The 22881-nt window shown below is 38.0% G+C and overlaps 1 protein-coding gene across 1 annotated transcript; it reads left to right on the top strand.

The window, feature by feature from the left end:
* Positions 1 to 236: 236 nt before the first annotated feature.
* LOC139734901 (receptor-type tyrosine-protein phosphatase alpha-like) lies at positions 237 to 15961 on the top strand. The gene is made up of 15 exons (XM_071645681.1): positions 237 to 320; positions 1477 to 1553; positions 2668 to 2704; positions 4702 to 4799; positions 5352 to 5465; positions 7477 to 7628; positions 8922 to 9057; positions 9426 to 9575; positions 10920 to 11019; positions 12372 to 12445; positions 13071 to 13202; positions 13697 to 13825; positions 14497 to 14651; positions 15285 to 15420; positions 15884 to 15961. Exons 4-15 carry the CDS (start codon positions 4737 to 4739, stop codon positions 15959 to 15961), a joined length of 1419 nt encoding a protein of 472 aa, XP_071501782.1. The 5' UTR covers positions 237 to 320; positions 1477 to 1553; positions 2668 to 2704; positions 4702 to 4736.
* The last annotated feature ends 6920 nt before the right edge of the window (positions 15962 to 22881 follow it).

Raw genomic sequence — 22881 nt, 5'->3', positions numbered from 1 at the left:
CACACATGTATGTAATGCATATGTATGCACACATAAATTAGTGTGTGTGAAATAACTATAAGCACGTACTATTCTTGTATGCATTGTTGGAGTGCTATGTTGATATCACGCAAAATTGTAAAACAAAATACACGATGAACATATATATAGAATTAGATATGTAATCCTCGCGGCACTTAAAAATTCCTTCCTTCTGTTAATGATGACTTCTGTTTTAAAATTCGTCAATCAGATTTTTCAATTAGAAGTGACGTATCCGACCGATGTGGCTAACAAGAAGGAAAACCAAAAGAAGAACCGCTTCCTGAACGTCTTGCCATGTAAGTTGGATACGTTTGTCTTCCCCTCATTATTTAGTTGACAGATAAAACAAGAATATGAACATAAACAAAAGAAAAAGCGAGAAAATAGTTGAGCAGAGGCCGTCATCAAACTCAAGCTTCAGCTTCAGCCAGGGGATGGTTAGTAACTGATCAGTGGGAATCGGTGGGAATGCTGGGGGATGATTGTTCCAATCCTCGTGGAATTCATTTTAAAGTACATTGTGTATCTATTGTGTGAAAATCATTTGCTTCAGAATGGTCTCATATTCAAGTAATGTGCAGTTTAATGTTTCCAGGTTAGCATGCCTGTATAGTGACGGGGCGATTAAACTGCACATTACTCATTCCTTGAATATGAGACCATTCTGAAGCAAATAATTTTCACACAACAATAGATATATTACGTACTCTTAAATGAATCCCTCAAGGATTGGAACAATCATCCCCCAGCATTCCTACTGATTCCCACTGATCAGTTACTAGCTATCCCTTTTAAGCTGACGGTTTCCTGCAATATATTTGAATTAACTCGACTGAATAATCAGTGATTTTCCATTTGATTTTGTATGATTATTATTCAACTATACAATATTTCATTATTGGTTCATTATGACTGTATTTCTTTTCATTTTGTGTTTGACTTTGTGAAAAAATGCAGAAATAAATCAAATCAAATCAACTCAAAACTGTTAATGCCAGCCTCCTGGTTTTTTGTCGAATTGTTACCATATTTTCAGACAACAGCTGATTTAATCTAGATACTGATGCAAACAAAATGCTATGAACTATTACGGTTACGGTACATATTATTATAAGCAAAGTTGCGCAGTTCAGCGTAACCAGCGCTATTTTGAACTTTATAAATTCCTCCATACAGCTGTTGCATTTTTGACTTTCCTTTCGTACCACTTTGTTCACAGTAATGTTGTGCAATTGCAATCAACAACCAAACACCTCATTGTGACTATATATATACTGATTAGAACACACGCACTCACACACAAATATGATATATATATATATATAAGTATGTGATATATATAACTATTTATATATATCTATATATATAATTATAGTGTGAATATAACTGTCAGTGTCATGCTGATAATGGAGTTAGTATTTGACATAATTTATACATTCATGTCTTGTACAGATGACCATTCTCGGGTAAAGTTGAACTTGCGTGGGAGAGATCCAAATTCTGGTTATATCAATGCATCGTGGATACACGTAAGCAAGAAGCGGTTTTTTTTTAGATTAATGCATTCTTTGGATACCCCCCCCCCCACCCCACCCCCCCCCCAAAAAAAAAATATATATATATAATATATATGGTTTTCTGGTGAGTTTTCCCTTTCTTTGTTTCAATATATATCACAAAAAAATGAAAAAAGCTCCATCGCTTCGGCGATGCCTCGCATTTATTCCAAAGTTGATTTACATCTTATTGGGTTTATGTCAGGTTAATGTATGTATTTTTGTTACAAATGGGCATGTCATTTTGTACCTTTGGGAACCCCCTGGAGGACATTGTCGAGGGGATGGGGAAGATAAAGACAGACAACAACCCAAAATCAAGGAATCTTGAAAAACTGAAACGAAAAGCTGAGTTTGTGCTATGAGTTTGTTACATCAGTGGCTGTGGTTTCAAGTTTGTCCAAGGGATAGGCGGGGCCGGGGAGGGGATCACGTTAGAACCCAATTTTCACGTTAAAGGCATGGTCAGATTTTTGACAAACTTGAGTTATCGCTATAGAATAACAGAATAATGTGCAAATATGCACCATCCCCCCAGAACAAGAAGTGAAAAACAAAGTTAGTGCTTTGAGTAACAATATTGGTGGCTACAGTAGGAAGTTAGGGGGTTGTGGGAGGGGGGGGGGGGGCTGGGGCAAGCTAGGATATAATTTGCATATCTATTTATATTCTTAACTTGGCAAGCATTATCTCTCGTGTCGCAATATACGTATATTTCATACAAGTACTCTGGAACCCCCAAATCAGAAAAAAAAAACAAAGAAATTTTGTCTAAAACCAGAAATGCTCTAAGTTAATACATCGATGTGCTTTTTAGTAAGTATTTGTGGCACATCCAGGGGACGAGCGGGGAGCGAATTGGATGTCTATATGTATATATGTATATATGTATGTATGTATATATATATATATATATATATATATATATATATATATTGGTTGGTTTGTTTCTGATTTTGCATTCTTTTTAAGTCTATACTTGGTGAATCTTGCCTTTTCATTTGCATATCACTGATGTCATTTGGACACTGTATATATATCTTTGAACACTCACATAACTTTTATGAAAAATTTATATTTGGTTTAGGGTTATGATACACCGAAGAAATACATAGCTGCTCAAGGTACGTTGTCCTTTATTGTCCCCGCCGAACGAGTTCGAGCAGGGGACTATGAAACGGGCTCCGTACGTGTGTGTGTCTGTGTGTCCGTGTGTCCGTGTGTCCGTGTGTCCGTGTGTCCGTGTGTCCGTCTGTCCGTCCGTGCGTCCGTTTGTGATCAAAATGTTCAAAATGCTACTCCTTCACCATTTCTAACCCGATTTTGATTCTGTTTGCTTTATATGATAGCACTACATGGGAGCTTTGAAACTTCTATACAGAATTTCAGTTGTGACCTTTGACCTTGACCTTTGACCTATATTGTACATTTTGCTTCAAAATGCTACTCCTTCGCCATTTCTAACCCGATTTTGATTCCGTTTGCTTTATATGATGGCACTAGGTGAGGGCTTCAAAACTTCTACACAGAATTTTGACCTTTGACTTCTTTGACCTTTGACCTTGATTTTTGACCTATATTGTACATTGCCTACAAAATGCTACTCCTTCGCCATTTCTAACCCGATTTTGATTCCGTTTGCTTTATATGATGGCACTAGGTGAGGGCTTCAAAACTTCTACACAGAATTTTGACCTTTGACTTCTTTGACCTTTGACCTTGAACATTGACCTATATTGTACATTTTGCTACAAAATGCTTCTCCTTCGCCATTTGTAACCCGATTTCAATTCTGTTTGCTTTAAGTGATGGCACTAGGTGAGGGCTTCAAAACTTCTACTCAGAATTTTGACCTTTGACTTCTTTGACCTCTGACCTTGATTTTTGAACTGTATTGTACATTTTGCTACCAAATGCTGCTCCTTCGCCATTTCTAACCCGATTTTGATTCCGTTTGCTTTATGTGCTGGCACTAGGTGAGGGCTTCAAAACTTCTACACAGAATTTTGACCTTTGACTTCTTTGACCTTTGACCTTGATTTTTTACCTATATTGTACATTGGCTACAAAATGCTACTCCTTCGCCATTTCTAACCCGATTTTGATTCCGTTTGCTTTATGTGATGGCACTAGGTGAGGGCTTCAAAACTTCTACATAGAATTTTGACCTTTGACTTCTTTGACCTTTGACCTTGATCTTTTTACCTATATTGTACATTTTGCTACTAAATGCTACTTCCGGCGGGGACATATATTACGCACCGCGTAATTTCTACTTTTCCTTGTTTCTGTATATTGTGTTTCAAAACTATTTTCTTGTGTGTGTGTGCGTGTGTGTGTGTGTGTGTGTGTGTGTTTCGGTGATCAGAAACTAACTTATTGATCTTATGTTCTACATTGTTTATAAACATGACTGAGAATGAATAGTTTATAATTACCTGTGATCTATCTTTCCGTATTTTACCCTATTAGTGCAGAAAAAAAAAACAGTTCAATGAATGCACGATCGATACATTTATTAGAATTTCTTTGGTTACATGGGTGAAACGGATGCACTTTGCCGGTATTTAGCAAGTTCATGATAATTTACTTCCTTATTTCAGTAAGAACTTCGTTTCTACGTATTTTGTGATTAATTAAGAACTATATATTCGACATTTTGCAATATCAAATTCATTTATTGCGAAAAGAAACATGCTTTCATTATTAGCATAGAAATGCCGAATTATAACCTAAATCAAGAATATAGAAATTTACTTGAATTGTCATTGCCTTATCAGAGAATATAGATATGGGTAACAATGACTAAAGAAAAAATATATATACCATATTAGGCATAGCCTGAAGGAAAAACCGGCACTATATGATATGAAGTGACGTAAATTCCATCATGATATTCCGTACGTATCCCGCTATGCGGCCAGAGGTGCGAAACACTATACGCGGAGTCACAGACTAAAATGGAAACTCTAGACTCAATTATGGTTTTTCCCACGCTTTGTTTTTTTTAAGACTGCTTCTTCTAAAGGTTGAAGTGGTTTGATTTTCCCCGACGCATTTTTGCTGTGGATGACTATTATAATAAGATATCTTATGACCGCTTGTTACTTTGATTCCTCAGGGCCGGCAGTTGCCACCATAAATGATTTCTGGCGCATGATCTGGAAGTATGGCTGCAAAAAGGTCATCATGCTTACTAATCTCGTGGAGGGCAAGAAGGTCTGGAAAGTAGCCATTACACAGAAAGTTGCAGAATTATATCTGTTGTGAATAATGTAAACGCAATTTGCTCGATGTTATATGTTTTGTTGGAAAAAAAACCCGAATGAAAACAAAATTAGTTGAATTGAACGTACTAAAAAATACGTATACATAAAATGATAAAGAAACATATAGTATACATGGATTTTGTGTGTTGCGTGTGTTTATGAGAGTGTCTGATGTAACAGTCGTTTACTGAGGAGGCAAATTATACATTGGAAGCCAATGATACGGGCTTCCGCTGCGACATCATCATCTCGTGACTCTTAGAACGAGCCCTCCGAGTCTTGGTGGGTGCTTCTTTAAGAAATGGATTCTTATTGTGCATTCATTGTGAACCGTTACCATTATAATCCACAGTTTCATCTTTAGAGGTTATATGAGCTGCAGTTTATAAGTTACACTGATCTAAACTTGAGATCAATAAAGAAAGCACAAAGAAGGAGTGTATGGATCTGAGAAGCGGTGACTGTGGTTTGGTTGACCACTGTTTCATCTTGGTCGCTTTAGAGAAAATGTGAACAGTACTGGCCAGACGAGAGTTGTTCCTATGGAGAAATTTATGTTGCTGCTAAAGGCAAGCAAGTGAGCAAGAATTACACCATCAGACGTTTCGACATTGATGTAAGTAAATAAATTGCTTTGACTAAGTTATTGGAAGAATATAGATAAGGCATACCATCGATACAGCTTAAATATACTGTATAACACATATATACAGTGCGTATAAAAAAAACGCAGCAAGATTTAATTTAAAATTTGTGAAAATTGTGTTAACTTAACATCAGAGTGAGTAGCAACATCTTAAAGCCACATGTCTTCTCTTTCCAATGATAACATGTTTATTCTTACACGGTCATGGATGACTGAGTAATCATTCTTTTGGACAATGGGTCAAATTGGACTTGGGACCAAGTTTCAAGTAGTAAGACCAGCGAAAATTTTTAATCCTTTTCAATTCTCCTCTTTTTCTTTTTCTTTTTTTTTCTTTTTTGGAATGTGAGACATACCTATGGCCCTCCTTCTTTGAAAACAACATGAACGGAAATGGATACTTACAAATTTCAAATGAACATGTGATTCCTGAATTAATGGAAATTTTTCCTGTGCAACAAAGGGGTGTGTTCAGACGCCAATGGTGGGCACAGGATGGCACACCAGCCCATCGACTAGCTGCAGTTAAAAACAGATTGGCTAAGGTATTTGGAAATCGGGTGATTGCCTTGTATCATGATGTGGAGTGGCCACTACGATCTCCGGATCTGACTTTTAGTGACTTTTTTCTTTGGGGTTATCTCAAGAGAAAAGTGTTCATTACCCCTCCACCTGACATTCCAACTTGAGACAAAGAATCACTGATGAGTTTGAAGCTCTATGCCACCAAGCCCCAATGATTCGCAGGGCTGTGCGTGAGATGGAGAAAAGATCTAATCTCTGTGTGGAAAGTAATGGTGGCCATGTTGAGGGGCATGGGATGTAATGTTAAAAAGAGATATCCGAAAGAAGACAATGGTAAGTTGCGATTATTAATTTCATTATTCCATTTGCTAAGTTAATTTCTAATAAGGTGCATTGATTCTTGTAGTGTCTAAACTTGGTCCCAAGTCCAATTTGTCCCATTGTCCAAAAAGAATGATTACTCAGTCATCCATGACCGTGTATGAATAAGTAAGATATCATTGGAAAGAGGAGATATGTAATTTTAAGATGTTGTTGCTCACTGTGGTGTAAAGTTAACACAATCTTCACAAATGTGAAAGCAAAAATTGTTGCGTTTTTTTATACGTACTGTATATATGCAACGTTTCTGCAACGTTCGCCTAAAGTCTGATTTCTTTGACAATTTATTTTGAGACGAACGTTGCTCTTTACTTTCTCTTTAACCTAGCTTCTTAGTTGTCATGGCCTTTAACTCCTGTGTCATGCTTCCGCGGTACAGTGATCATAAACATTATGTTGCCGATTTGATGCTAAATAGGTCAGCATATGGCATATTCGGATGCCGACAATAAGACGGGGTCATCCTAGAGACAGACACCTATGAGTCACATAGCCCACGGGTCATGCAGCCCACGAGTTCGACATTAGGCAAATAAAGCCCATGAGTTAGACAGATACAACACGGGGTTTAATGTATCGGTCTCGTGGGCCTTGTTTGCTTATAGTGTTCAACTCGTGGGCTGAATGACTTGCGGGTGTTGGTCTCGTGACGTGCACCCCAATAAAACAAAGCAATTAAAATACATGCGGTAACGTCTGAATTACATGTCTAATTTCGGATCAGATACAATGAATAATTACTGTAGAATGAATGATGGTCGTGTCAAATTATCTTGGGCACATTAAGGGGTTGGGTTATGGACGCCAAATATCACGGCAGTATGCATTTCTGTACCATGTACAGACTCGTGATCTATCGACAATAATGTGACATTATGTAATGCAGGATTATCATTGCTGTTGTTCTACATTATGTAATCGCGCATACTCATTTGAATATAGAATATTATGAAAATAAACGCGCATGATTTTGTTGAAATTAACAATAAGGTACTTGCATGCTTTTAGTCAATTTGAAGCATGATGACGATCATGTCAACAGATATGATAATTGATTCTGGTCGAAATCACGCAGATGGCTGGTGTACACCGAGAACTGGTGCAATTTCACTACACAGCATGGCCTGACATGGGGGTACCGGAACAGCCTTCCCAACTTATGAACTTCATCGAGGTCACTAGAGAAGGGGAAGGTGCAAGCAAGTCACCAATCATAGTTCATTGCAGGTATTATTGCATTACAATGTTGACGTCATAAAGGAGCTGGTCATTAGAACTGATAATAGAAACTCTCTCTCCTCACTCTCCCTCTCTCTCTTCTTTATTTGTATACCTGTAAGTGTTTATGTTTTGGGTATTGATTGCTAGATTGCCATTGGATATTCTTGATACTGACATCGATGCTATAGGGTCTATTGTGTTGTATGCACCACTTTCTTCTGTACACATGGTCGAAGGATCTGAGACGTGATGCTAACCAAAGGATGCTAACACACTCATAGTAAAGACACTATTCTTTTACTAATCCCAACATGTAAAAAAAAAACAAACAAACAAACAAACAAAAAACAAAAACTGGGAGTCCGAGCATTTGCCTGCTCAGCTCCCAGCCTGTGGAATGACTTCCCATTAGAAATCAGAAAATCCTAAGCTAAAGCAGTCTTTAAATCAATACTCAACCCCACCTTTTTTTTTTATTCAACTGTGTCAAGCATACCAGTAGCTACTGTGGTACAGAAGATATGTATATACATAATATTTGCGCTTTATAAGTTCATACTATCATTCATTGTTTAGTTTGATGGAGTTGCTTCTGGGTCTACAACAGACTTAGTTCGTGACAGTATGGTTTTCTTCAGTACAAACATTGTGTTATCTCTTCCAGAGTACTTTATCATTAATGTTCTTGCAATCCCACAAGCCCATTTGCACACTCTCGTAAAGAAAAACAACAAGTTAAAAAAAGAGTTTATATATATACATCGGGCAGGATTCAAACTAGGGAGTTCAAAGCCTAAAGTGTCGAGAGCCCATCCCTTTCACTACAGCTTTCTACAACCCACGAGGTTAAGTCTGGGCAATTAATGGAATACTATCACAACATCGCCTTTCGCCTGTCTACATGATGGTAGTGCTTTAATGAGGCTTCATTGGTCCTTTCATGATAACCCGAAAAATCCTAGATGTATTGCCACAATGAACCTCATTTGATAATCTTATCCTCTTGTCTGTTTATTTCATTTTGACAAGCCTCCAAGAATAACGAACTCCCACAGAATGCTTTATGCATAGCTGATTAGTGTTTGTATATGTGTGTATTTTTTTTATGCGTGAACTACTGCACTATATAATTGTTGCTTACTGTGAATTTTGTAAACGTTGAACAGCTGTACCAAATTGAATTGCTACTTACTTTTATTTGAGAGGAAAAGGATCATCGAAAATGAAAAAAGTGCACCTGTAGATAACATCGTGAAACATCAGACCATAACGTTAAGAAACCGTTATATGATTATCTAGCGCCGGCGTCGGGAGGACTGGTACGTTTATCACACTGGACGCCATGGTAGACCAGATGAACGCCGAGGGAGCTGTTGGTATCTTCAACTTCGTGGCCGGTATGAGGCAGCACAGGGCAAAGATGGTGCAAGTTGTGGTACGGATAACAACAAAACAAAACATTTCTGAGTTTTAAGACTTACCTGAAGCTTACCGTAGCTCAAGCCAGAACTTTTTCATTAGGATACATGTATAACCGGCGTTTCTTATGTGATGATTGAATGTTACTGATAGAAATCAAAATATATCACGTGCACCAGCCGACAATTAATTCTCTTGATATCTGCTTAGTGTTATTATTATAATTTTCTTTTTTTTTACGGGTAGAGCTAATAGATCACGAAGATAGGCTAGTGAAGAAGACTTAGCAATACATCTCACCCAAAGTCACTGAAAATTCCAAGCGGTGGTGTTGACGACGTGTTACCATTTCTTTCATGATCTGTTCGTCTCCACTCCACTCAGGAACAATACCAGTTCATCTACGCCACTCTTCTTGAAGCCCTTACCTGTGGGGACACATCAATCCCAAAGGTTGATTTTATGAGGCGCTACAGAGCTTTGAAGACACCAAGCCCTGATACAGGAGTCACATCTCTTCAGGAAGAGTTTGAAGTAAGACAAAAAGAGCCGAGAGACAGATAAAGGATTTTAGAGATTATTTCATATTAGTGGCGGATCCAGAGGGGGTGCACCAGAAGCGCGCCCCTCTTTATTTCTTGTTGAAGCAAAAGAAATAAATAGAAAAATGGGGTATGGGTGTGCCCCCCTTTAATTTTGTAAAGGCGCCTCCCCTTTACAGAATTAGTGGATCCGCCCCTTCATATGGATATAATGATGAGTATGAATAGTTTGAAAGATGGACAGAATGACTGACAGATAGGATTATAGACTGATAAATACTTTACAGGCATAATTTACCATTTGCAGATGAAACAAAAACCCAGCATTAGTGCTTTAAAATAGTTCTAAAATGTGAGTTAGGGATAGAAACAACCATTGTAAAAATTTTGATAGCTAGAATCGATGTTCAGTATTGTTAACTTAAGATGTGAACAATAGTTATAATAAGAATGTTTCCAGACTAAACCGTCTACAAATATCTCCTTATACATGTATTGTAGACTTTGTCGCGAAAATTGTATATGATAGGATGTTTTGTGGTACAACAGACCTACACATATTCATTAAATGTCATATCTTGAACATTTTTAAATCACTGTTCCCAAAGGTAAACAGGACCTGTAAAGGAATAGGTGGATTGAGCGATTGATTCAATGGGCAACTGTATAAATATATAGAGAGAAAACCAGGGAGAGGAGGAGAAATTATATCACTTTCAAACATGAAATGAGATGTATTCAAATGTTATACTACGCTGCTCTTCCGTTAACTTTCAATGAAACATTAAGTGGTTAACCGTTATGTTCACACTGTACTTTTCACAAGCAATAATTATACTCACCAGCCAGAGAAGCACTATGAAACGCTATGCCTTAGGTGAAATCTTGTCATTAATGATCAGTGAGGACTTAAAATTAAGTCTTGTTTTCTGTGAAATCTGGTAACAGAGCTAGTGGTAAATTTGTAATGACATCTGAAGCAGTGAGGTGTAACGAATACCTGACGAGAGATTCTGAGTTCATTTTGCTTCCCACTAGACAAGATATTTTAGTCAAAAAAATGCTGTAATAACCTTTACAGTGTAAAAACGCAAACTTGGATGATTATGCAATGATAATGGTTATGCCCTCAGAAAGAGCATTGATAAGCAAACTCTAGCTTAGTATAACAATTTATCATGATTGTCTATATCATGAGAAGAAGATCTATCTCCATCTTTCTGTCCGCAATGATACATGATGATATCAACAGCGATGATATGTGTGTTGTATGTATATTAATTGTATAATTCGCTTCAAATTCCGTGATGCTGTCATTCTACTGCCACTGAAATAGTTGCTGAGATCGTACACCGTAATACCGGGAGAAGACGAAGTCAGCGCTGCTACACGCGAGGAGAACTTGAGCAAGAACCGTTACAGAAATAAAGTTCCCCGTGAGTTCCTTTCTTTGTCTTTCTTTTCTTTCATATTCCCTGTTTGTAGGCTCCCTTGAGACGCTTTCAGAATCACTCCATTATGCTTAGTGGGCACATGTGCAGTGCTTAAATGCGTTTACAGCGCACTTGATCGTACTGTAGGTGAGCAACGTGCTGTGACAGGAAAACCCTTAGACTAAAACAAAAAAGTCCTCATCACCTCGATATAAAACGACAATTGTCAATGCTGAAATAAGGGTAAAGAAGGAATCACGTAACGTTAAATGGTAATAATAATGAACTTTTGGTAGATCAAATTCTATATTGTTATGTGTTATCATTATGTCGCAGACTTATATTGCGGAACTCCACCAAAGCTGAATACTTTCACTATATAACGATGGAACAATGGATTGTAATGGTTTGCACTTCCTTCCGGGAACGTTGTTATAACCTTCACACACAAACTCTTTCCCTCTCTCGCTCCTCCTCCTCCTCTCTCTCTCTCTCTCTCCCTCCCCTCTCTCTATTTCTATCTGTCTTACACACACACACACACACACACACACATACGCACATGTATAATTCTGATACATAATTATAGGCATACAGGGAAAAAATGGGGACACTATAACGGACGAGTTTCAATATCGGTTTGCTCATTTGAGCTCATTTCTAAATACAGTTGTATATAGCCAAACAGGCAGGGGGCCAAACCTATTACACAATGCATGTATTTCAGAAAGGTACTGATACTTCTATTTTCGATCAAGCTCACTCCGTCGTATAACTGATAAAATGTTCTGATAATTCCGAGGGCGTATTTATTATTCCTATCAAGGGCATGAATAAATAAAAGGAGGTAAATTTAGATCGGTGATATTTCTGACGTATACTGAACTAGCACTGGTTTGTATATTCCATGCATAATGTGACATTGCGTACAATATAGAAGCATGGTATTCATTTACTTTTCTATATTCTGCCTATAATGAACACGTATCATACAATCTGTTTATTATATAAGTATACATACAATAATATCTATTTATGTATGATATATATATATATATATATATATATATATATTTACTAATTTGTTGTGCATATACACAGGTTTTCACGAACAATGTGATGAAGTAGAAAATAATGTTTAAAAAGTATTGTTGATATCTCGTAATTGTTACAATTTTATCATCAAGTCGTTATCATATATACCGACCCAGCGGCATCACAGTTTGTGTTTGGTATAAACATGCATATATATATATGTGTACATCAACAGACATATGACCGTTTTATCACAATAACTTTTAATCCCATTTTCCAATCTTTTCATTCTGACGCAATTCCATCTCTCTGCCAACCAGCCGACAGAGTACGCCCATACCTCATGACTGAAGTTGAAGGTGGCACTAACTACATCAACGCAACATATTTCCCGGTTTGTTTTTCAGTGATACAATTAGCATTAGCTAATTTCGATCAACATTCCGAGTAATATGAAAAAATCGTCAACTTATTTGTTCGATTGTCATGTCCTCAAAATGTAGGGTAATCGTATAATCAGGAATGATCCCAGGTCTTATCTTGCTCCCTCACATATAGCAGGAACTGTGCATGAAATCGAAAGATTATTGCAAACGGTAAAAAAAGCATTTCCTTTCAAATCGATGAATTACGATTACACAATGAACTGAAGCCTTTTGATATTTGTGTGTTTAAACAAGACTGTGTGGTAAGCTCCATGAACGAAAATTTGCCATGATAGACATGTTGAATCAAATTTCACACTACAGATCTCGATGAAATCATGTTACGTGTGTGATGTGATGATGTGACACAAAAATACGGAAAGTTTTTTTTATTTGATTTTTTTCCAATGTTTTAGTCCACCAATGGTTCATTCTAATATTGATTAAAATTCTGAATGAAAAAACAATGTGTTATCCTCCCATCACATCCTCAGTGGGAATGATGGGTTTATTGACTTCCTGTAAATAAACAAAAGTAGATAATAATATATCAACATCATTGTTAATGATATAGTTTGATATCGTGACTTACAGGGCCGGAAGACCAGAAATCAGTACATCACCACACAAAGCCCTCTCCCAAACACAGTGGTGGATTTCTGGCGCCTCGTGGTAGACTACAGGGTCACAAGGATCATGATGCTACATGGGGACACGTCTGATGAGGTGCGTATCAGGGTCATACAAGATGTGTAGCTTTCATGGCACAGTGGATTGTTGAGTGGTCTGTACAGATTTGGGTCCACAATGCCCAACAAATAAATGATTGGTCATCGGATAATATTGCATCATATCCTGCGTTTCTTGAAAGAATAATCATGCATATAATATATTCATTTCGTGGTATCCGAGGTTTAAGTTCATAACATACAGTAATAAAAGAGAAGTGTCATACTCAAGATAATTGTTTGTTTGGTACACTTAGATTTTCTTGGCATATAATGTGTGAACGAAAAAAGGAATCAAATGAATTTTCAACATACGTACATCACACATGCGCATTGCAGACATTCTCCACCTACATCAATGTATGACCCTATGTATATGTGGTGTGATTCGTTGGCAGCGTGCTCACGTTGTTGCGCACTCAATAATCTTCAGTGTTAAGCATGGGAAATTCACTCAGACTCCTATGTTAATGTGATTTCTATAATCACCAGACCATCGCAAAGTACTGGCCGGAGGATGGTGAGCTTATCTGTGGTCCCTTTGTTGTAACCAGCGCCAAAGAAATTATCGTGCCCGGAATTGTGGAGAGAACATTGACTGTACGCAAACAGACATCGAAGGTATTACAACAATCATCCTCACCACGTGGATGTGCAAATAAATGAAAGAATGAATAATTGAACAAATAAATGAATGAATAAATAAGTAGATAAATAAATGGATAAATGAATAACTGAATAAATAAAAATATATCATATGCCAAAACATCATTATCAATCCTTAAGAATTACTTGGACTATTTTTTGTTCGTCGTTTTCACATTTAGAAAAAGAGAAATATTTTGACAATTACTCTTGGTATGCTTGGGTAATAACCTCGTAAAAGTTTTTTCTTTTCTTTTTTTTGTCCTGTACTGGTGGACACCTATGAAACGAATGTGTTAAACCACATAGCAATCACGAGTTTCTATTCATATGTATTTAAGAATCTGTTTTAATGGGGGGAAACAAACGATATAAGACGTAATTTGATGTGTGTGTGTGTGTGTGTGTGTGTGTGTGTGCGGGTGTGTTTGTGTGTATGTGTGTGGTCATGCCGTATACATCGGTGCAGGAATAAAACGCTGAAATGCGTAAACGCATGTAATTAGGACGGGAGATTAAATTTCAAGAGAATAAAAGTGAAAGAACCCCCCATATACTCGTATCTATCATGACAGTCTGTAATGTACTACTTGCAACTAACGTTATCAATTTCGTGATTTTCCACTTAACTTCATCTCACCACCAAGAGACCATCGCAGACTATCTACCAGCTACAGTTGGAGTGTAACCCCGTGGAGGATGATGGATTGCCCTCTGCATCGGACATGATCTTCATGCGGAATCGCTTGAAAAGCTGGCCGACACAGGGCCATGATAGCAGTCCCATCCTTGTTCATTGCAGGTTGGTGAAGATACCAGCTCAATGTCATCAAAGATATTGATACTTAGATGTCTAGGAGGCGGGAGAGGGAACTTCAGAATATTTCAGTTTTCAATGGCCTTAACTGTTCTAAATGGTGGTTACTGCCCTTGCCGAGGGCGTTACAACCTTTCCAATTTAACAAACCGCGCGAGTCATTGTATTAAATGAGTTATTAATGTATTTTGATGATACATACCGACAATTGGAATTCCCATGGTATTTTCTGATATTTAAATGCTACATTGACATTGCTCCAGAGCCCATAATATTAGCTCGTACATGCATGCGCTTCTTACAGTGTATGTGATAATAAAAGGTGTCAGTGCATGTTACTTTTTTTTAATCTAATCATTTTTTTTTGAGGGGGTGGGGGGGGGGGCTAGTGAATAGATCTATAGGTGGATGGCGCAGTACAAATACATTGTATTATTGTTATTATCATTGCCATTGTTGCTACTATCATCATTATCGAAAATACCAGTCGTATTTGTCGCATGTCCAACAGGAAGCTTTTATACTAATGCTTATCTCTCTCTCTCTCTTTCTCCTCCTTTTTCTTCTGTTGCCGTCTTCCTCGTTCCTAAAACACACACACATAAATTCTACTCACAGGGATGGCGTTGGAACGTCTGCAACTTTCTGTGCCTTCTTGACTATTATGGATCGTGCAGATTGTTCAGAAGACGTGGAAATCTTCCAGGTGTGCAAGAAAATGAGAGCTGTCCGACCTGAGGCCATTTCACATATGGTAAGCAGCGTTGGTCCTCCGTCCTTGAAATAAGCCAATATGCAGTTATACTCCATTTACAAGTTATGATTTAAGAAGGCACTGCACAGCCAAATCGGGACCGATATGCAGATTTAAAGGGATTGACATCGTATACTAGATCACCATAATTTCATATTAATAATAAATTCTATTATGTATATATGTAGTCCACGATTGCTGTAGATACTGAAACGACGAATGTTTCACAAATCATTCGTAATCTGTGTGTCGTTAGTCGAGAGCATTGTTAGTCAACAAGTTATACACCTGTACGAGCAAGGAGTGAACTGCAGTAGGAATATCTGAAAATGATTTGTACATGAGATCCAGAGTTTATGTTAAGTGTATGTCTGCGTTTTCCATGTTTGCATTTCTGCATGTACATTCACATGAACAAAATATGATGCATGGCCTTGTTTGCTCTGTTTTTCCTCCCAAACAGAAAGAGTATCAGTTGCTGTACGACGTTCTCCAGGAGTACATCAGTTCCTTCGAGATCTACGAGAATTGCAGGGGCTGAAACATCTACAACTTTCACTAACCATCGAGCTGCTGTTTGAGGGACGGTGATTAATGGGCCATTCCAAGCTCATGGAAATCTTATTACAAACAATCCGAATCGAATTCAGTGCAAGAGATTATTGAGCAGATGGATGAAGATATTAGGCATGAGTTTTCTTCAGTCTGTTTGCCTTGTGTACATGTGAAATTTGTAAGATCGCAACTTACTGCTGATCTACATTTTTAACAAACATGTCGGGGGAAAAAAAGGAACCAGCGGGAATCGAACTGCAGTAGATGACATGTTCGATTCTCACTGGTTCCTTTTTTCCCCGACATGTTTGGTAAAAATGTAGATTAGCAGTTGCGATCTTGCAAACTGAAGAAAATTCATAAATCAATGTGAATCAATTTTTATGACTTATTCATTACTGTTTCACCAAACACACTGTTTGACGATCCTATTCACAATGCTGGTTCATTATGTACAGTAATTTGCACCAAAGATGGTAAATGAAACTTAACCTTATGTTTATCCATTTTTAGCTCACCTGAGCCAAAGGCTCAAGTGAGCTATTGCGATCGCCCTTCGTCCGGCGTCCGTCGTGCGTCGTGCGTCGTGCGTCGTGCGTCGTCCGTCGTCCGTCGTCCGTCGTCCGTCGTGCGTCGTGCGTAAACTTTTTACATTTTCATCTTCTTCTTGAAAACCCCAAGACCGATTTTCATCAAACTTGGCAGGTAGCATCCCTAGGGGGTTAGGAACTCAATTTGTTAAAATGGGCACCATGCCCCACCCAGGGGGCCCCCAGGGGGGGCCCAAACCCCCCAAAATTAAGGAATCTGTAAAAATCTTCTTCTCTAGAACCAGAAGTGATAGAGCTAAGTTAATACTATGAGTTAGTACATTGATGACTGTAGTTTCAAGTTTGTTCATGGCAGAATCAGGGGTGCCCCCCTTGGGACCCAGGGGAGGGGGGTGGGGAAGGGTTCTAATGGGGCCTAAATTGTACATTTTCATCTTCTTCTTGAGAACCCCATGACCCATTTTCACCAAACTTGGCAGGTAGCATCCCTAGGGGGTTAGGAACTCAATTTGTTAAAATGGGCACCATGCCCCACCCAGGGGGCCCCCAGGGGGCCCAAACCCCCCAAAATTAAGGAATCCGCAAAAATCTTCTTCTCTAGAACCAGAAGTGATAGAGCTAAGTTAATACTATGAGTTAGTACATTGATGACTGTAGTTTCAAGTTTGTTCATTACAGAATCAGGGGTGCCCCCCTTGGGACCCAGGGGAGGGGGTGAGGAGGGGTCCTTATGGGGCCTAAATTGTACATTTTTATCTTCTTCTTGAGAACCCCATGACCCATTTTCACCAAACTTGGCAGGTAGCATCCCTAGGGGGTTAGGATCTCAATTTGTTAAAATGGGCACCATGCCCCACCCAGGGGGCCCCCAGGGGTCCCAAACCCCCCAAATGAAGGAATCTTTATAAATCTTCTCTAGAATCAGAAGTTATAGAGCTGAGATAATACTATGAGTGAGTGCATTAATGACTGTAGTTTCAAGTTTGTTCATAGGAGATCCAGGGGTGCCCTTCTTGGGTAGGGGGGGGGGTGGTTGGAAGGGTCCAAATGGGGGCCTGAATTGTACATTTTCATCTTCCTCCTGAAAACCTCATGATGGATTTTTGTCAAACTTGGCAGGTAGCATCCCTAGGGGGTCAGGATCTCAATTTATCAAAATGGGCACCATGCCCCACCCAGAGGGCCCCGGGGGCCCCAATCCCCCCAAATTAAGGAATCTTAAAAAAATTGGGCCCTTATTGTACATTTTCATCTTCTACTTGAGACTGCCTGGTCAAATTTTGGTAGAGCTGTGAATAAGATTAGTGACTGCGTGAAAGGTGAACTTGCGATACTCAGGTGAGCGCTAGACCCGCGGGTCTCTTGTTATTGTATTATTATATAATTGACTTGTAGATATTCTTGATATCGACAGTAACGTCCACATTCCATCTCCGTATAAAAGGTATTATATTTGTATTATGATGAAATCTATGTATTCAACTTCTGTTATATATTCATATGTTTCTGTTGGAAATGAACTAATAAATGAATGAATGAAAAATAAAAGGTCGTCTTCCAGGGTGCATCGGGTTTGATGACGTAGAATGGGACGATATCGTGGCATGTCCAATACACGTCATATTCAAGTCCTAAAGAGGACCAAATATCGGTTGAAAGGGTACAATTTTCTTCAACGCTTCGTACAAACTAGACGATACTGTAGCTATGGGTATTACACAAATCCTAAACGAGTAGAAGAACTACTATAACTCACTGAAGCTGCATGTATAGAGAATTAGTGAACACTTGCTTCCTGTTACTGTACGTAGTCTTGATTAAGCTGCATGTGATGATTGTATTATTCAAAGTACATGAGACACACACTTGCTCGAAAATGAACCTAAGATACTTCTGTTTGTATCTATAACATGCATGTGTAATTTGTCAGTAGAGTAAAATCACTAAGGTTTGTGCAGTGGTCGTTTTTTCTGGAATAGCAGCTAAGCTTGTCTAATATACATAGCTTGCATCCAACATGGTTATGCATGCGTGGGTCCGATTAACTTTATACTTGGCGGTTCTTGCTCTTGAGGTTCTACTACACAGAAGCAATTAATGCTAGACTGAAGTCTGTGAAGAAGACACGTGCAATGACAAAAAGAAAATGAAATAAGGTGTGCATTAAAACATTGCAAGCGTGCCTGCTTAACGAAGAGAGGTAATCTAATACACAAACTCATATGCGAGATAATACACCATGAACTTCGATCATGCGGATGTATAGTGTGCGATCTTTGTGTCTGCTTATTCGAAACTCTGTAGCTCGAGTTGCACAAACATACTCCAGTGAATTTCCTTGTATGTCTTGGCACCGTTACACGCATGCTCTACATATTGTATGTTTGGCTGTCAAAGAAAAATTTAGCACTATCTGCAAACAAGGCAGCATATCATCACACAGAATCGGTGATGACCCCCTGTGGAGATAGTATTACGGAAATGAGAGCTGCATTCACAAAAAATAAGATCACCCTGGCCAGCATTCAGCACACTATCTCTTCTCGTTTTCTTATCTCCTCTATCAAAAGTGTATTTTCCACAGTGTTCTGCTGCAAAACAAGGCACGTACTGCACAACGCATATCCATAATCCTATGCATATCCATAATCCTATGCATGTCATCTGTACAACAATGCGCTTAAAGGAGACCTCGAGATGATTTTCAGACTTTTACAATTGAACACAATTAGTTATACAGAATACAGAGTTTCAGAATTTATAGATAAGTGAATAATGATGATGACATAGCAGCCATAAGAATGCACGAGTTGGGGCTCAAGAAAGCAGATTAAAAGAAGGCATGCATAAAATTATTACACAGATGAACTTGAAAGCAAGCAGTATTGAAATGGAATTACACTGTTATACATTTCTGAACTATATATTTATTATGAGCCTCCTATGTCACCATCAGTGTTCAGTGTAATTTGTTTGAGGTTCTTTTAAAGTATTGCTTTCTCTGCTCAAGGATCACAATGAATTCCACAGATCTATACATGGAGCTGTCGATTTGAGCACTTCATGATGTGAAACTGAAAATTGTCTGAAATGGCACTTTAATACACTTCAGTATACTGAGGTGATTTTAACAATACCTAAAAGATGTTTGCTCGACGCCAGTGAAACCAATACCTATGACAGATAAAGGCTGCACAAGGCTGTTCATTGTTGTACTGGGTGAAATACACCAGGGAGGGGACTTCAGCATACAAGAAAGAAAATGTTATCGTAACAGCTCATAATTCATACTCATGATATTGCACACTGTGTGGTTAGTCATTAGCCCTCTATAAAACCGAAACCCGATGGTCGAATGTTTTCTGTAAAGTGGTGTCATTGTAGCATGAACCGTATTTTTATCTTCCGCGTTTTTGTTTATAGAGACTATACGTGATCTGGCAACAACATTAATTGTTATCTTAATATGAGGAGCCAATCTCGTGTGTGAGGGCATAATTTCGACATTGCGAAATATCCGTATTGTGACTGACGCACTTTTGTGGTGTTATGTTTTCATTCTATATGGAGCAGATAATTCACAAACGATTCCTCGATCAGAAGAAGGCTAGTCCTTGAGTCAGTTTTGTATCTTTTGTATCTCTCTCACATTTATGCATTTATTTTCACTTCTGTCTGACAGACACTTTATGATTAAAACGAAAGCTACAGAGGATATTAATATACTGTACTATTAAATGAGGAAGCTACATGTTATTACCTGCTGCATGTATCACCATGCTCACAGACGTCACGTCTGTCCATTTTACAAACTATCACATGGAATGAACGAAATTTTGCGTGGGTACTAGTTGTACATCTTAGATTTAGATATGCATTGGAAACTAAAAATATTTAGTAGAGAAACTAAACGGCTTGGATCACCATTTTTGCGGCAAAGACATCAACATGAGAGAGCCAGTCAGACCAAGCTGACTTATGCTGCTGTACATAAAATGTTAATAAACATGTAACGGACATGACAGAATAAACCTCAGTAGGTAGTGTTATAATCAGAAGGCGAATTACGTATGCACACAAATCACATGTATACACAGAGTGAAAGATGGAAATAATGTGTGGATGTGATATAGATTATGGCACTATCAGTCAATGTTGAGTCTGGAAACTTATGATAATAATTGTTAATTCTCGGCGGCTTCTCTGTATAAATGTCCTATATTTGACCACATGAATAAAAGCACAATGTAAAAAAAAAAAACCCATACATCTTTAAGCTGAGTAGGAGCAACAATCATGTCCTTGTGATCACAGAACACATACATTTAGCTCAGTGTAAGAACCACACCTTAAACTGAGTAGGAGCAACAACTTTCATGATTAATTATAGCTCACCAGTAATCGCATGCTATGAAGTCTTATTAAGATAATGACATAAGAAAATGAGACATTATTTTCGTATGCCTTAATCATAGTGCATGATCTTAGATACTTCTTTGCGGAGAGAATAACTCGGCTTCAGATATTATGTACTAGTAAGTGGACTTTTATACAACTTGACTGATAGCTATAGCAATCAGCATTGTGTTTGCATCGCCTGTGCACCTATTTTCATGCAAGATAACGGTTAATATAATGTTCCTTTATGAAATGACATTTGTAAGGCATGGATGTACATCTCTTTAACTTTTTTCATTTAGCTCTAAATTAACATGTAAAACATCATGATATCTCATGTTTGCAGTCATTTACTTTAATTCTCATGGTATAAGGGACCCCGCTGTAAAACAACGCTGTCACGATAACAGAGTAGGGTCATTCGTCCGTTAAAGTATCCATTTTCATGTACCTTTGTTTGTATTTCTTTTTATACGGAAAATAGAATACAACACAACACATTCCATGTCTATACAACAATAAATCGATTGTACGTCATAAGATAAAGAAGTTTCTCGAACACCGTAGATGATGTGATCTTTTGGATTGTAAGAAAGTACAAGTATTCTCAGGAAAGGCTGTACCCAGGAGAATTTACAGGAAAGCATCGACAGTACTTAACAGGATATAAATGGTAATATTGACATATCTTATTCGTTGTACTGTACTGTGAGTTTGAATGGACTTTTATGCGTTTGAATAAGTGCCTGAGCAATTAAAGAAATGTTCCTTTGATCATTTGTCACTGTTCCTCTCCAATAAAACACACTACGCAGCAGCAAAACATCAAGGCAGTACAGCCCTCATGCTTTCGTTCTTCCGCTTTAACCACAGTCTAACATGGTCTAGGAGTGTTATCTGCTGGGGCTACCCCATCCCTCCTTCAGCACTGTTCACCCAAAGAGCTCTGCTTTTTAAAATTTCTAATCTGCGTATAAATCAAGGGATATAATTATTAGTAGTTTCTCCATTTCAATTACCCCCCCCAAAAAAAAAAAAAAAAAAAAATAAAAAATAACCATAACCGAACAAACAAATAAAAAACAAAATGTGAAACCAGCATATTGATGCCATTCTAATAATATGATTGACAACTAATGTCAACATGATTATAATTCACACTGTTATGATGATTATCAATTAAATTTCATATCTATAGGCGTAATTCTATACAGGAGAGTTGATATAACACAACGCTATATGTCTTGCATTGATAATGACGTCGAGTCTGGGTATTAAAGCACCAAGGCAGTTCGGAATAAGTTCCAGAAAACAAACAATTCATTTAAATCAGCTCTGCATAGCACTGAGTAATAGTCTACTCCTCGTGCTCCTGGCTAGAAATACAATACAGTCTTAATGCACATGTAGTTTCAAAGAAAACAACACATAAGAACAATACCAAACCACTATAACATATTGAGTGTTTAACCGAGACGAGTCAGACTGTCAGATGCAAATCACTGATCTTTAATAGGCATAATTCTTTGTGACGGTTTCACAGATTAAGCTGGCAGAGCCGAAACAAAATATTGATAGAACATAATTCATCAAGTTATGTAAATGGCCACTGCCCAATGGGAAGATTTCGGAATGCACAATAACTGAATAACCCCTAAAATAAACACGGAATGTAGAAACATGCACATAATAGCTTCATAGAAGACAGGAAAGTAGGCCTACATTTCCATAAGAATATTATTTCAGTCACAATTTCTAAATCGGAGCAGGGAGATTAGCAAGAATCATAGTGTGGATAGCAAAGTCTCACGTTGGTGGCAATTGGGGTAACTATCGCGAAATTATCCGTTGTAGGAGTCTTGAGAATAAACTATATACAACATATGTTTTGTACTAGTTTTTGACTTTAAATAGCCGACATGTTAGACTGCACCATGACTTAAAAGTCCCCCACGTG

Source organism: Diadema antillarum, unplaced genomic scaffold, assembly GCF_040938485.1.
Source record: "Diadema antillarum isolate AM-2024a unplaced genomic scaffold, OU_Dant_1.0 seq00000550_RagTag, whole genome shotgun sequence".
NCBI classification, from domain to species: domain Eukaryota; kingdom Metazoa; phylum Echinodermata; class Echinoidea; order Diadematoida; family Diadematidae; genus Diadema; species Diadema antillarum.
This window is presented reverse-complemented; position numbering and strand designations above follow the sequence as displayed.

Coding starts and splice junctions, on each gene's coding strand:
- LOC139734901 (XM_071645681.1), top strand. CDS start 4,737: ATGATCTGGAAGTATGGCTGCAAAAAGGTCATCATGCTTACTAATCTC. Junction 9,058..9,425: donor CAAAGATGGTGCAAGTTGTG/GTACGGATAACA, acceptor CACTCCACTCAG/GAACAATACCAGTTCATCTA. Junction 13,203..13,696: donor ATGGGGACACGTCTGATGAG/GTGCGTATCAGG, acceptor TATAATCACCAG/ACCATCGCAAAGTACTGGCC.